Source organism: Neodiprion pinetum, chromosome 3 (genome assembly GCF_021155775.2).
Source record: "Neodiprion pinetum isolate iyNeoPine1 chromosome 3, iyNeoPine1.2, whole genome shotgun sequence".
Classification (NCBI taxonomy): domain Eukaryota; kingdom Metazoa; phylum Arthropoda; class Insecta; order Hymenoptera; family Diprionidae; genus Neodiprion; species Neodiprion pinetum.
This window is the reverse complement of record NC_060234.1, coordinates 28,882,452-28,899,880: the sequence shown is the minus strand read 5'-3', so window position 1 is coordinate 28,899,880 and position 17,429 is coordinate 28,882,452. Positions and strand designations below refer to the sequence as shown.

General features: G+C 39.1%; 1 protein-coding gene across 4 annotated transcripts in view; it reads left to right on the top strand.

Annotated features, from left to right (window-relative positions):
* Positions 1 to 1,996: 1,996 nt before the first annotated feature.
* Positions 1,997 to 17,429, top strand: part of tow (target of wingless) — a 35,816-nt gene continuing 20,383 nt past the window's right edge. The window contains exons 1-2 of one of the 4 annotated variants that reach the window (XM_046617694.2): positions 1,997 to 2,139; positions 2,648 to 4,700. In XM_046617694.2, coding sequence (XP_046473650.1) covers positions 4,625 to 4,700 — 76 coding nt within the window. In that variant the 5' untranslated portion in view covers positions 1,997 to 2,139; positions 2,648 to 4,624. Of the gene's footprint in view, positions 2,140 to 2,223; positions 2,510 to 2,549; positions 4,701 to 13,021; positions 13,606 to 17,429 lie in introns of those variants that run through there. The other 3 variants (XM_046617695.2, XM_069134720.1, XM_046617696.2) reach the window with 3 other exon arrangements.

Genomic DNA, 17,429 nt, shown 5'->3' with positions numbered 1-17,429 from the left:
CGATCTTTCCGAAAATTAGTTTATCTTCTAGACGCGGAGCTGGGAACCCCTATTTTACGTGTCCATAAAGGTATGCCTACACAGCTTATCTGCCGTGTTCACGTGTTTCCTTGAGTAAAAATTTCGCTCCATTGATCCGACGATAGTTGGGATTAGTTTGATTTTTTTTTTTTAATCGTCACAGCGTTGAATCTGAATTATTTCGCGCAATCGTTTGACTAGATACGATTTGATGCAATTATCAGAATTTTAGCTGGGTATGCGATGAAATTTAGTAATTTATTGCAAAATATTTTTTTTTTTTAACAGTAGGAATATTAAAAGAAAAACAAGAACAGCTGTACTTTGTTATGAAGAGAAAAAATCACAACAGAGATGGAAATCCATGATGTATTCACAATTCGCTGTGACGGTAATTTTCTGCTATGCCCGTTATGTGATGAAAATTGCAAATTCTTGTTCAGGATTTCGTTGATCATTTTTTCTCGTAAACGGTATGCAGAATATACGGATGAAGAATAGCTGTACTAAGAATAAGCTTTACACGCGGATATCGAAGCAAAATGCAGGATGAGAACGTGATGAAAAATTACGGAGAGCGAAATGCGGAAGAAAATTGTTAATCTTCGGTGAATAACTTGGGAGATTGCGAACTCAGCTATAAAAGTTTAGTAACTCAGCGTAAAGTATTCTTTGTGTTCAATCGGTGTTTCCTTGTTTTTTATGTGCCCCAGAGTCGTCGATGTAATACGAGTTACAGCTTTCATTGTACGTTCGTAATTACGTACGTATGTATACCGCATACTTACCGAATGGCGTCAGTAAATAATAACATTAAACACCCACCGCAATAATGATAATTAATATTTGCCGTTCACGGAGGCTTATCGTTCTTTATACAGGCGGAGCCACTTCCTCCCTGTATTTTCCCTCGATACTATTCTCTCCGGTCTGGGTTCCATCCATCTTTTCATGATAAGTTGTTCCTTCCGTGCTAAGATCGCCGTTTATCAAGCTGCTGACCGTTAATTACATGTGTATACGTACGCACTTATTACTACATCACAAAAGTCTCGCATTTACGAGATAAGAATTCCACTTTATTCGCGTTCACTCTGTAGTTTTAAGAAACGTTTCTTCTCTCTGGCATACATGCTCTCCTCTGCAGCGAACCTACAGTGTCCGGATAAACAATTCAGGCACAACAAATATGCAAAACGCCCCGTGAGCGAATGGAAAAATAAAAATCGCATTTATCTATACGAATATTTCTACGTCGATTACACACGGCTAGTTAATTAATCGGCTTATCTGCATTTACGACACGTTTCTTTTTTCACTCCGTAACTCGAATTTTCTGATTGATAAATGCAAAGTGTTTTGCACCGCATGCGCGCATGTCGGTTATTTGACAATCGTCAGGAATCTGGATCTACGCGATTACTCATTCAATTCCGCAACAATGTTTCCAGCAAATTTCTGTTGGTAAGAAAATGGTAATTTATCGAAATGCTGTAGGGTGTCTCTCTAAAATTCAACACCAAATATAACAATTAATATATTTCCACCAATGCTCACACTTGACAGAATTTAATAACCTCGACTCTTTCACATCGAATTGCTAAAAATCGATTATAAAAAACTGACACCGACAATCGGCCCGAACAAATGAGTATTATTTTGACCTACCTATAAGTTTATCGAACGAATTACTCCGAGTGAGTCTTTGATGAAAAGATGAAAATAACCCTGCGTCAAAGAGCAGCGGTTTCTGGTCGCTAAATCGAGTGTAAATTTTCAATTAACCGGTAACTCGATAGCCTCGCGTATGACCAAGGCAGGCCATAAGGTTCGACACCTTTCAGGGTGGGGGTGGGAGGGAGGAATAACAGGGTCCGCGCACAGAGACTCGAAGTAAAGCCAGTTTACGAGTCGAGGGAGCATCGCAGGGCCGAGTTCCCGGTTTCCCACAGCCCGCTCTGAAACCAGCGAACGCCACTAACAATAAATGTATTTATATATATAGGCACGGCGTGTACGGTGAGCCCTGAGAGTGAAATGCGCAGGCGTTACTTCGGCCGGCGCCACAGCCAGTCGATGTTGGAATTCCGAAGTGCAAGCATCGATGTTGTTCCACACGTATTAATTTTATACAGCCATTTACAACCGTGAAACACACACACACACACACACACACACACACCCACACGTTATTATTATTATTTTTGGTGTTGTTGTTGTTGTTGTTACTATTATTATTATTATTATTACAACTACCATTATCGTTGCTGTTGTTATTATTGTAATAATAATTATTATTATCATTGTTGTTATTGTTATCGTTATTCACATGCCACGATTTTCTATAGCGACTCGATGCAACAACTAACACTGTTCCTACAACCGCAAATGTCGACTTTTACACAAGTCCGAATGTGAAAAAATTCTGCACCGATGCACAACTATCGCGAAAGGGGGAGGCTTCGATTTGAGGAATGACTTTTGAAAAGTGAATTACTCACAGACAGACACACACACACACACACACACACACACACACACACACACACACACGCAAACACTCGTACGATTCGAAACTTTTTCTACGTTACGATTTTACTTCAAGTATTGATCGACAATAATTTAGTCATAGATCAGAATCGTCCCTCGTTGGAAGAAACAATAATAATTGATGGGATTGGAGAATCGCGAAGGAAGAAAAGTGTCGTTTACTCGGACGCTTTGATCCGCAACGTCCGTTATAACCGGGGAATACCTACCTCATACCTCGTTACGGGGATCGGGAAGAATATTCGCCCGTTGTGTGGTATTCGAGCATGGAGAGTGAAAGAGACCCGTGAGACACCGTGACCCGAGGACCTAAACTTCACACCGTTATACGAATCGATTCCAGGAGTGTAGAGGGAACCTTTACCCGCCGCACACACGTTGCCAGGATTGTATCAGACAGTGCAGAATTATGTGACACCTTAGTGTTATTGTTATTTTTTCATCGTGTCCTAACGATCCGACTCCGTAAATGACGAATAGAGGCTGACGCGTAATGGATTATACGAGGACTTTCTCACGGTGGGCCTAAAGAAATAGGATCTGTGTATACGTTATACATGTATCCGACCGAAGAACGTTGAGCCGTTTTCTTTTGACCGATATTGATCCTGATTTTATTTTTCTTGTTTAAAAATATTTTGCATCCTTCGCAGACGCAAACCGAATTCACGACAGATATATTCTCAACTCGTATAATCCGGAGATCTAACTTATCGCCGAATATCTAATCAACGAGATTAGTATCCGTGACTCGGTCAATCCCGAGCGCCGAAACGGCAACGATCGGTATTCTTCTCGCACCATGTTTAAGGACGAAAGTCGCAGAGGTAACGAGGAGCGACTGAACGGAATGATCGTTAACGGAGTGTCGAGGCAACGGACAGTGTAACGAGGAATAGTTAACGGAAAAGTGAAACCTCGAGTTCTGCTTTCTGTCGGAACTGTAACGGGCACGGTGTCGGTGATGAGGAAACCTCGTGATTCGTTTACCGTAGTCGAAGAGATTGACGTAACGCTCGACGTCGTTCGTCGGTGTGAATTCGTAACCAGCGGAATGTTGTACAACGTTGATGCAACGTTGACGGATTGATCGATTTATCCGTATCTATCAGTTCGGCGATAAACCGAATAAGTTCGTCAAGTTGATAGGCGAGGTATACATATAGCGCCTCGCTTTTTTGTCGATCGAAGATAAATCTCCCCGATTGTTGTGCCTGAGAACTGCCCGTGGAACAGCAATCGCGTTGTCAATTCTGTGCCGGTGTTGAAAAGAGGCTTCCACGTTTTCGCCCTGCGTGGTGGACAGGTTATAATTAACGTGGTGGAATTATCTTGTGCCTGACTGTTGCGAAAAAGGAGGTCATCTTTCTCTTGTGTCGGGTGAATAACGCGGCACCGCTGACTTTTGGACAACCTTTAAGAAACTGGGAAACAGCTCCGGTGACATATCATAAACGTCCTGGCAAATGTTATACTCGGCGAAAATTAGAGGCGATGGTATACCGCTTCTCTCGTGCGAATCGATGACGGACAGTTGATGCATCGAGAATGTTAACGGTCGGGTCTCTGTGACGATGAACATGGATTGGCCACCTCGGCTGTTCAGGTAGCCAAGAGAAATCGGCGCTGGAACGAGGATAGTCATCCGATCGAGAAATCCTGATTTCCAACTATATCCTAAACTGATTGTGAGCAAAATTAAAGTACATATCTTCCCCAAGCCCGTAGAAATATTCTTATACTCGTCGCTTGGAGACAAATCATTTTTGGCAATCGTTCATCCCGTGGACCAATCAGAAGTTGCATATCACAAACGGACCGAAGATCGTATTTGTTTTGAAAAATATCTCACCCAACCATTCGCCAACGGACATCTCTTCGAGCCAGTGACTTCGCGACCAGATGAATGAACGTTGTTTTGGCAAGAGAGTGTCGTCGAATGATATTTCGTGCAAGAACGTGAATCGGTCAACAATTTGAGAAATGTAATTCTCCAAAGGGAGGAAAAGTCGAGGACAGAACTTTTAACCTCCAGGAGACCGTATCGGTCAGGATGGGTTGCGGACAGAGTAAAATCGGCAACATCTATCCGAAAAATAAAAAGAACAAAACCAGCTCGAAGAAAAATGGTGAGTGCTTAAATATTTTTCCCTTCCCTGTTTACCGTACGCGTATCGTCGTGTATGCAGACGTGTGTAAATAAATGACTGTCGAAATATCGACGTATTCCATGGCAAACTGTGTAACACAAGATACATACCACATAAAGTGGCGTTGTCTAGGCGAACGATCTGAGGGGATAATTTCGCGTGCCTGTTATAAGATTCACATCGCAGATATGACAGACAGATTCGATATATCGTTCCCTCCATTCCGCGTATCTGTCGTGTTATCTGCAACCGAAATTTACGGATTTTGAATTTACCGGCAGACGTGATACAACCGTGGCATGTTAGCCATGCCGTAAATAGTTTCTCTCGGTTGACGATAAGTATAATACTTCAGGGTGCAAAAGTCGGTGTTGTTATTCCTACGAATAGCAACACATGCATATTGCGTTCAAAGTCTGGCGTATGATAAAAGCCGCGTGAATAATAATGTCGTTATAATAACTCCGGTCTGTATAAACGGCAATGGCGTAGAGATAATATCGAGACCTTTTACGAAAAGTTGCATGTCTCCGTTAATGCAACAAGGATTTCTTGAAGATTTCAGCGTTGTGCGATAGTCGAAATGACCAATGCGTCGGTTGTACATTTTAGAGTATACAGTCAAAGAATGATGAAACGTCGCAATATAGAAGTAGTTTCGGTTCGACAAACATACCCACTCTAGTTTTGAACCGTGCTACTTTTCGTAAGAGGCGTCGACACGTGTGTGAAATTTTGACGATGATTTTCGAAACGGTTCTTCTACGGAAACGTTTAAAAGGGGCTGGTTGAAATTAATTTGGTCAACTTAGAAATACTCCGATTTAAGAAATACTTTCGATTTTACACAGAATTTTCTTCTTTCGATCTCTCTCTCTCTCTCTTTTGTTTTATGACACAGGCTTCCTTCCTGAATATTTGATGGCCTGCACGACAATTGAATCGGTCATACGGACCGTTGATGAACTCTGAACGTTACGACAATCGGGTCACTGACAAAAAAAATTGTCTATATGTATATACTTCTTCGTTTCTACGTAGTCAGTTATTGACGATCAATGAACTGAAGTGAGATTCATCAATCCCGTTGCTTTGTTCATGTACTAGTTTTTTTTTTTTTTTCATCTTCTTGTTCGTTGGACTGAAAAATGGATTAAAACAACCACGGACCCCTTAAATTCTCTCCCTTTCCACAGAGAAAAGTGGACGAAATTTTCGCCACAACACACGTTTTTAATTAAACCCCGAATAGCTCTTTTTATGGTTACTTGCCTCGCTTTACGAGAGTGATTATTATAACGTTACAGCACAGGCAATATCAAATAGATAATCGTTAACTCTTAGGCTCATTGATTGGAGAAATACACTCGCCGCGCCGGTTTCAGCGCAGTGGCATCATTACACCCGTATAGGACTTATATATTATATGTACAAGTAGTCGTTACGTTAGTTGCGTGACACGTGGATAAGCGTCGAACCGTGGGATATACATACATGGGTTGTTGGTTTTAAAATGGTCATTTTTACGACGCATTTAGATATAGCAACAATTATAATATCTACGTGATTCATTCTCACCGCTTATGCGAAACCCTGGAATTATATGCAGATGCTGCAACTGGGAAATGTTAATACGCGCGATGCCTTGTGGGATACAACGGTCAAAGTTCACCCTCGAGTTCTCTACGAGCATAATGCTTTCGACGGAGTTAAATTTAACTAATTTTTAGCGTATGTGCCGGCTGATAGAGTAAACAAGAGATTCGTATCTCGTTTCAGCCACTTATGTATCCGTCACGTTACGGCGTTTTGCGATTATGAAAACTCTACCGACCAACCCTCGTATCGCATATTTATACTATACGGCCATTTTGGTTATATTTGTCCACCGATATAGAAATAATGACATATGGTTGTGCGCATCGGACTTGACGCGAATGAATGATGGTTTCGAATTTCTTTCACATATTGGGTTTTACTCGTCAATTCTGGCTTCAGCCGTTACAGCCGTATAACCCTCGTTGAACAATCCGGCGATCTCATCGGAAGTGTTGATACTTATTTATTTATTTTTCTCCTTAATTGTAACAGAAACTTGCAAAGCTTGCGGATAATTAAACGCAAAGGTCAACCGATGCGGTTGCATAACGCGGCATTCAAAAATTTACCATAATGACCGGCCTTTTTGTAATTAATCAATTATACACTGACAGAAAATTTTAGTTCCGGTTACCACTCGGTCCTTAACTATTTTCAATTTTTACCACAGTCGAAAAATATAGTTCCAGGTACAAAATGAAAATTAGTTTTCCAGCTGTTACCGGAAACTCTAGTATCCGTTACTATTCTTTCTCGTTACGAACACTGTTACTATATTTTCTTGTAACTGTTGCGAAAATTGAATGCTTGTGCAACAATAAATTCATGTTAAAGCCTAAAGTTAACTAAAAAAGTAGAGTAAACCTCACAAACTGATTTTGCGTTGCAATAACCAAAAAAGGATCGAGGATAGCGCAAAATGGTTACGCGTACCTCGTTTTTCGTAATTCCAACAATATTCAAACAGTTTTTTTTAACGATACCTGTTTTGCTAAATTTTTCTAGTCACTGTAACATGTGTAATTTTTCTCAGTGTATCTGCGCGGATTTGGATTGTAAAAGAGCGGGTGGTTTTTTATAAGAACGCGCTCTGAATTTTTAACCGCACTTCTGAGCTGACCATTCGTATTTTCAAAGATTGTAAAATATGCGTGTAAAAATTTGTGTAAAACTATTTTGACTACTAGGTTTTTGATAATTGTTTGACTTTTTAATGATTATAAGAGACGCGCGAAAAACTTCTCCGATCACTGCTGCACTATTTCCAATAAAAAATTTCTTCAACCAATCCGAAATACTAAAATCACCTGTGCCACACGCCTCTTCGCCCTTCCAGTTTTCCAAAACACTGCCAAATTCTTTCTTTGATCAATTAACGAAAGTCAGGACGTACCGATCTTTCGAACCGTCAACAACTATCTGACTAACCGTCACATATGTCTCAACTATCTAATAATTCTCAACGATCTAATAATCTTATAACCAATCAAAAATCTATTCGAAACTCTAATCAAACTTCGATCAATACATAATTCAACAGACAAAATCTTATCTAACCAAGTGAAATTTTAATCATATCTATCAAACACAAGCTGCGAATATATAGTTATAGTTTTGCAATCTCGGTTAATTGATTAATTTCAAGAAAAAATCATCCTCGTTCCATTCAAAATGCATCGCGGGACAAAGCGTACAGAATAGCAAAACTTCACTAATAAATGGATCGACAAACGAATTGCCGCAATAATTACGGTATCATTACGATTAGAATGTGATAACACACAGTGTTCAAACAAGTATGCTTACACAAAATAGTAATTTTCTGCACCGTACGTTATAATATGATTCTGTTTAAATACATGCTTTTCTAGCATTGCAACTACGCGTGATTGCGTTTCAGTGCGATAACTGCAGTGATGTTAATTACGTCTCGTAAGAAAAAATACGATATGTACTTTCTCTTCCAATCACCGAAACAAATACCGATGAATATAAACAGCAAGTTTAGAATTTCGCAAATCGCCGTTGACTGAAGAATTCCATATAATAATTTCGATCTGGGTCATTGTCATTCGCTTTATCGACAAATTTCACAAGTGACAACAACTTCATTGCGTATCGCATATGGTTGGAAAAAAAAAATTTATATAGAAGGGAAAAAATGTGAGGAAGAAGATGCGGAGACGAACTCTGTCTTACTTACGTAAAAACATCCAGATGGGAAAACGGACGTGGCGGATGCGCATCGCGGGGAAATGGAACAGGTGCAGTGCAGACGGGTGTTAAAAATTTTGTGGTATTTTCCACCGAGAAGTTCTTCCATATCGTACACGTGCTTAACACCTTTTTTAATTTTTTTACCACAATAAAAAAAATATATTATTGTTTTGGGTACAAAATGGAAATAAGTTTTGTAGCTGTAACTGAAAAAATCTTCCATGCGTTAATATTGTTTTTTATAACGGTCACTCGTACTATATATTTTCTTGTAAATGTTGCGATAATTCGATGTTGGTGTAGCAATAAATTGATCCTGAGAACATATTTAGCTAACAAACCGCAGGAAACTAAAGCTGCTATAACCAGATGGTTCCGCTATTAACAGCTATAATCACGTAATGAAGCAATTATACTTTCATCACATTTTCTTGAGGATTCAAACATTTATCATGTAACGATACCCATCCTGGTCGAATTTCCTACGTATCAAATATAATCAAATGAAGTTGTTCTCGCAGTCAGTGATGTTATATCGCGAATAAATTGTCATATAGGTATAATACCGTTTGCCTGCAGCGTTTGATTTCTAGCTTGACAATTTGCGTTCTAACGCGAAGGTTGAATCTTTGCGTTATACTTGTGCGAGATTCGCCTCACGGCTATAATGCTACAAAACTCTTGATCCATTCTCGAATGACTCGCACTTCCTTCTCTCTCGCTCTCTCTCTCTCTATCTATCTTTTCATCTCTGTGTCTTCAAACCCGGAATAACTCACCTCGACATCTGTACCGCGGTATCGCATTATACTTTGATTTGGTGCGAATTTTTGCACGTACGACAATCGCGTTGTGCACACAAGTCCAGTAAAATAAATCAATGTGCCTAACGTTCGCCTTCTATTTAACGAGCCCACCGCTTCCTATATTCCGATCAAGAGTGATCTTCGCTTCCCGGTGCAAAATGTTTGCGCGCGTTTTTTTTCTCTTCTTCTTTCAAACGTAACGAGACCTCGTATTACTTCGAATCTCTCCTTACAAGGCTTCGCCTCGATTCGAGCCTCTTCCTCACTTCGATGTCTGCTTGGTTAGACCGAAGGTCGTGAAAGAGGATTCTTTTAACAATTGGAGATTGTTCACTCTACCTGAAAGTTCATAAAGTTATACAAGACGAAAATTTGCGAAAAAACTTTACATCCGTCTCTTGTGTTTCCTACATGGGTCCAGGAATTCCATTAAAGAATTGTTAAAGACTTGAAAATGTTGGTTGAACCATGTTTTTCTTCAACTTTGCAAACCTGTTTTTAAATTTGCACATTTGCATCCAGGCGATACACTCGTATATCATGAATTCGCATGTGCGTCATTTCGCGCATTTCCTCCGGTCGCGAGTCGTACGTAACGTCGTAATTTCAGGGCTATCGCATGTCTGGAAGAGAGCGGAAAGTCAGAGGAAAGTCTCGCAGTCACTCGTAAGGCAATTTGATCAAGAAACGGGAAATAAGATAACGTTTTCCGTTTAATGACGACTCAACTATTATAATGTGGTATTTTGCCGTCACACCGATCCCAAAGTTTTACGAATCATTGCTTACAATCGTCCGTGGATTTTTTTTCGATCAACAAATATTATTAGAAAATAAGACGCGGCGGGGGGGGGGGCTTTCACTTCGGAAGTTTGACGAAGCAAGTAGAATTCTATGATTGTATGAAACAGTATGCGACTGATATCCATAAGATTCGAATGTATATGAAAAGTCAGGTCAATCGAAAACTGAAATTTCAGTCAACGATAAATGTCCAACGTCAGTTCTGTTTGTTGATTTTGAAGCAACAAAATTTGTCATCGTACGCCAGCATTTGTGACTACTGTAATTTCGGGAAAAGCCGATCTTTAACGACGTATGGACGAAATCGAATAACTGATACTTATTCTTGTTTCGAAAAATTAGCAACTGCGTATCGTGTTTGCTTATTGTGAGTATATACGTACACACGTACAAAAATATACGTGTATACAGTACTGCGAGAAAAAGCGAACGGACATTCCGATGAATAAATTAAATTCCACGATAAGATACGTGGCTGTAGGAATATGGATAGTTGAAACCAGTTTTACGTCGTCGAACTCTGCAGTACTGTGAATCCGCCGGTAATACACGCCTCTTTCTATCGCCGAATGATTTTGCAATTATTTCTTTTTTTTTCTGCAGGGAAATACTGCAGGAAGTACTACAATGCTGCAATAGGACGATGCAGTTTGTACTTCCCCGTACGATTCGAACCATATATATTAGGGTGGTTCTTATATGGGGTCAGAAATAAAAATTCATCATGGAGCCTATTAGATCGGTTCCAAACGGTAAAAAGAAAAATTCCGTAATTTTTTTTTTTAACTTCTATTTCATTTTTCATTCTCCTATAGTCTCCCCGTTTAAGCGAAAAGTTTTAAACTATTCAAAAATATGCTCATTCGCTATATTTTGTACTAAATTTTATTTCAAAGTTATTCGCAGGCAAAAAAATTCATATTCCCGTATGTTCAGTGAGCTTCGTCTTCTTGTCAATGAATAAAAATATCGTTTTGTTAATCAAACGTAATCTGAAGTAAAAAAAAAAAAAATGAAACCAAACACTAGCATTCGTTTAGTCGGCACTTTGATGGAAAACCCACGTGTCAACACTACGTCATGTCACAGTCGATGATATGCAAATACCGAGGTTATTTTTTTACCTAATCTGATCATTTGACATCTTGAAAAAAAATCTAATTAATGTATCTCACGTTTTTCATGGAATACCCCATTTATGATTTTAATTTTTCACTGAAAAGAAAATGAATCCTACTGAACATTCCAGAATATGGATACGAAATGAAAATCTAAAAAAATTGTGGAATTTATTTGTCTCCATTTGGAACCGATTTGACACGTTTCATCGTGTATTTTTTTTCTTATTTCAACTCCATATAAGGACCACCCTAATACATATATATATATATATATATATATATACACACACAATACATTTATCTATATATACATATATATTTACGTACACATGCGACGCCAACGACTATTCCTGAAGAGAAAGCGATTCCATTATTTTTAAGGATTTTCGCCACCCACGCGAATCTTGTAACAACAAATCTACTGGATTTAGGTCGTCTTCCTCGGTTTCTCACAACAATCTATAATCGTCGCTTCAACGTGCTCTAAGGAAAATCGTTGATAATTTGACAGATGTGTATACACACCTATGTATAAATGAGCACGCCTACAAGTTGTCTGTCACGTTTTTATCTCTCAACCCCGCTACTACAACGATCGCTCAGAAGCCGCAATAGGACACGTTTCATCGTTCAAGTCGTAGGCTCGGATCGGTGGAAAAGGGAACTGCAGAGCAGCTGAGGTGAAGGTCGCGTAAAAAGCAGCGCGAGCTTCCCGCCCGCGATATTCCGTTGACGTTTCGTTCAGTTCTTAGATACACCCTTTATTTTTCCCCTGTTTTTCGTTCCACTTATCTCCAGCTGCGTTCCGTTCTCTCCCAGCAATTAATCCGGGGAACAATTAAACAATCTCACCTACACGCCGAGACTGTTAAAAGAGAGAAAGAGCGGCGCTCGGTTGGCGTTCTTTCGTGGAATCAGAATAAATCTGACGAGGAACTACGACGCGATGTGTTTACCCGCGTACAGTATACGAGTCGAGTTAACCGCGCAAATAAACCCACTATACCAATCATTGTTTATGGCTGTTACACTCGGAGGACTTGAAGCTCGAAGCTTGCTCAAAGCATATCACAGTGGCCAGAAGGTGGTTTATCAGTCAAAAGTCGATACTGTTTTTATCAATTTCACCGCGTGGTTTTCATCGCGAAATATCAGTAAACCATGACAAAGAGAATATACTCGCTATTTTGAAAAGCCAACTTCTTTCAAAGTCGTTCTAAAATTGAGAAACAATAATTTCTTCTCTAACGATCCTTTACCTCAATGTTACCAACTTCAGCCTCATCGTCGGTAGACTATTATACACGAAGTAACCGAAACAGTTTTTTTTTCATTAATATTGGATTACATACCGTCATTCCTTGATATTAATCGATCTCTGTGTAACGTATTTAAAATTGAATATTCAACGATGCCCGTAAGATAAGAAAAAAAACAACGTATTCCCGCAAATTTGTAGAATGAAATCGAACGAATCCACGAGATCTCCGTCGTTCACGATCAAACAATGATCGTTATTTACGGTCATCTCGTGTTAAAATAATAAAAAAAAAAATCGTTCCTGGCCTCGGAAGTCGAAGGAAGAACGAAGCGAATGCCCGATAAATCTCGAGTTTGGCTGGCGCCGCGCTACGCGATGCTACGTGATGCTGTCCCCGTATAACCCGAATTGTTTACGCAGCTCTGCCCACTACCGATTTCATTTGCCGGTTCGCCGGATTGTCGCTGCCTGAGCTGGTTACAGAAGCTCGTTCCTCAGTCGCAAGAGCGCAGTCACAGCGTGTGCATCGATCCGCTTCGCGATAAGTGCGTAAATATACCAAGTACTTCTTTATGCATCACTCGTTGAATCGACGATACGTAGTTTTAACAACTCGTGCTGCTGGTGCCGTCGGTTGTGTGTAACTTGTTGTTTGTCGCACTAAACTTTCTCGACAATTCATAAATCCTCATCGTTTCACGCGTTAATGCATATACGTGTATGTGTGTTGTGTATGTACACAAACGTATCTCTTACATTGCACCCTTCGTATCTGGACGTTATCTCGCTGAAACGAGTTTAATTTCATTTACGAACGTCAATTTAAAACAATCAGAAATATCTTGTTGTAACTCGATCGATACTCGGGAACGACGCACTTTTACCGTCTGAAAATATCGTTCGTTTCGGACGTTGAGGAACTTGACGTGCTGTGTTACAGTGCTTCACGGTGATAATATACTGTATATATAAAATAAAATTGACAGAAGTGTCGAAGGTGTTTAAAAACCGACGAAGAAACATGTGGCTTAAGGTTTTGAGGCAGAATTTATCCCAGCTGGCGCGCAGGGCCAAAGGTAACGTTGATCCTTTGATTTATGATCCATCAGGAATGGTTTCAGGATCGAGAAAGAAAAATACCGACGAGAAGAGAAATGAAAATGAGAAGAACGCGATGCTCGAGTAAATTAGGTGTATCGTATGAATTGTTATAAACGTGCGCGACGTAGCTTTGTCGTATATTTGGTAGGCTTGTTACGTAACACGGTGTTTGTAGTTGAACAAAATTTTTTATTTTCCACCTCTCTTCCCTTTCTCTTTGAAACTCGGTCCTCGACAATTTCGAGTGGTTTCAGGTTGGTAGGTCTGCATGTGTATAAACGCGAATGAACACCCCGCGTATCAGCAGGACGCGTTTCTCTCTGTATCATCCAACTTCGCGTCGCAGCCGCGCGTCTTTTCTTGGGAATATTTACGCTGAAACAAGCCTCGGGCAATTATTACGCAACTCCGAGCATCGCGTGTCGTTTTATAAAGATAGATTTTCCTTTAAATTAGTGGGAATTGTTATTATATTTATTTATTATCCTCAGTCGAGGAAGTAACGGAAAGATGTGTGTACTGCGAAAGCTACCATCCGTACCTAAATTCAGGTCGTAGTAGCGTCGCTGAACCGACCTCAAAATTGTTATTACGGTTATAAATCGGGCTGAAGTTTGTAACGTTAGCGTGCTGTTGCATATTTGGGACAAGTCGTTATCTTGCAACATTCGGATGATACCTGAAAAGGTTTTGTAAATTCAAGTTTTTTAGTTGTTCCAAAGATACAAAATAGATATTTTGGTTTGGATGTTTCGATACGTTAACCTTACTAACTTCAACCTCGTGGTTATAATATCTGACTCGAAATATATCGCGTCACACTTCCAAATCCATCCCCCCCCCCCCCCCCCCCCCCCTCGTTCATTCTTTATTTTTGATCCTCACGATCATCGCCTAATCTTTTTATAAATACACACCGATTTGCAAATCTCTCAAGATTATATTATTCCCTCTGCCAGGCTCGAATGGAAACTGCTTCGATCGCCTTTGAACAAATAAACGGCTATGCGAGACCGGTGCTTCGGTTATTTAGACGGTCTGTGAGAATTTTTTTTTCTCGTATTTAGGTGAAAGTCGAGGTTTTTAAAGGTGTACGATCAACTGTTCGAACGATTCTCAATACCGCAAGATTCGCGGCCAACGGTTTTTCTGTTTTCAAATTACACACTCTTAATGCACCCAACAGATGCTCCTAGCTGCTCTCCCCCTTCTTGTATATATATAATATATATACTATTTACTCTGCAGCTGCTTCTCGACTACGCAATTTCCCCTCAGCTCGTTTCTTCTTGTGGGGTGAAAAATTTTCAACGGTACAACTTCACATATCCATAGAAAAATTGGCGCTAATTATGTTGTTGTGTCTTCTTTTTTCATTTCCTTTTTCTTTTTCTCACCGTTTACACGAAATACATGATGTAGGAACTACATTATCATCTCACTCACACGATTGAACCGCTTTATTTGCACACGGATCTCTTATGCGCATATCGCTTCTAGCTGTGTAATAACTGGAAGCTATATATAAGTTCGAGTTTCAATATTTGTTCAAAATTATTGTACATTCGACTCGTGAAATTGCGCGCGATATACGTACATACATACATACATGTATATTGTTTAAATAAATGCTGTCTGGTGAGCGTGGAGAAGGTTGAATTTGAATTATTTCCAAACAATTTATTCGTTTCGGTAAACTTTCTAAGGCCGATATTTTCGTAATTAACTGAAATTTCGAAAACTTGTGACACATTCAGAAAATTTCTAATAATAGATGAATAGTGTTATTGGAAAGGGAAAAATATTTTCTTAGAAAGCAATCAAATCGTAACTCGTTCTATACCGTTGTGATTATATTATAATTATTATAGATTGAGAGATATTTGTGTATGCACGAAAATTAATGAACGTTGAATTTGTGAAGTGAAAAAATAGATATTCCTGCTCGTACTTCTATCTCTTTCCCTCTTTCGCCACACGCGTTATATTATTGTACCCTGTACAGGTTGCAACAATAAATATACACAACATAATGCCTTACGCGCGTTTATTTTGAAATTGGAAAACAAACTGTGCGAATACAGGAACTTATGCCTTATATGCAGATCGAGTTAACTTCGTATTATCCATTTACGTAGTGTGGCAGTTTATCGCACACATCATTTACCGCGTACAGCTTGTTTCCATATCGTTTATAGAAACTCTGGCGATAAGTGAAAGAAGAATATAGTATAACTGAAAAAGAGAAAAAGAAAGGAACTGCGATGCATTTCACAACAACAGCAACTTTGCCTTCAACCATTGCAGAGGGAGTGGAAATTTATAAAATACGACCTTGTTAATTGTTTGTTATGCCCTAGTTATAAAAATTCTAAAATTCCGATACAGTAACGAAGTCTTCTAATCAAAATAGCTATAGTTATCATTACCATGACGAATTTCTTGTAATATACTGTGTATAAAGGATGCCATGTGTATAAATATATCTGCGGCGGAATTGGGCTTTCGTTGACGATAATTCCAAATCGGAGACATGGAACTCGAAGCACGTGCGAAACCGCGATCATTTCGTCGCACGTGACGCAAATTCACTCATCATATGTACATTGTTATACCTTCTCCGCTTCTTGCGCTTCTGTCATGTTTTCTCTCTCTATTCCAAACAGATCCGATATCGTTCTTTAACCCGGTCCCATTTCAAGTATACAAACAATCCCGTCCCGACCCGATTTATCGTTAGATAACATTAATCGTGTTTTTTCGTTGTTTACTGAAATTTTAGCCGACTAAAAATCGATCGTGATTAATCACTTTACTGCAATTATCCGTGAAATTTTTATATTCTCATATTGTAGGAAAGATTTCTGTTTGATAAGAATAAAAAATAAATAAAATCTTAGATGTCCGTGCGTTGTTTCGAATCGCTTTGGAATTGTTAGAAATCAAGTGATTCATTCGATTTCACTCTACCAACTCGTTCTTTTATTCAGATGATTTTTTTCCTACAAATTCACTCGAACATGTTTTTTTTTATTTTTTATTTTTTATTTTTTAATCACGTTAGCACCGTTCAATATTTAATTGTAGGATATCGCAACGACCTCGATTACCGTAAAAAAAAAAAAAAAAAAATGGCAGTATATTGAACCGACTGTGTATAGTAATATACAACAAAGAATAGACTTAAAACGAAGCGTCAGTATGACGAATTTTTTTTATAATTCTAGTATTTCCTCCATTTATCTATTTATATAACAATTCGATAAATGCCCAGACTTTACCTATAAATACGAATATACAAGAAAGAAAATTAGTGACAAGTATCGATATTTGGCCAATCGACGTCCTTTCTTAATTAAATGTGCAGATAAGGTCGTTCGCTAGTTTTTTACACACGCATCGTACAGCGTATACCTAATCGTCCTGCAGATTCAAACACGAACTGACGGCGACTTGTTATCATCGTCTGTACCCCTCCACGTAGCTACGTACGTAACATGTACAATATATACATTCCGTTTCGCCTTTATCATTTCGGCTGGACTCATTTTTCTCTCAACTTCAGTTTATATCTGCGGTGCTTAAATTTCGCAGGCAGCTTTTTTAGATCCGGCATTGTATCGTACCGTCTATTAATCATTCGACGGTGGCTATTCGTACAATAGGTTATAGGTGTCCAGTAATAATACACCACGGCTTGTTTGTCGTAAAATATGAAAAATATGTTTTTTTCACGAAGAGTGTACACTTATCTATAACTTTTCTATTTCTGATGAACAACGTTTCGATATTTATCTCA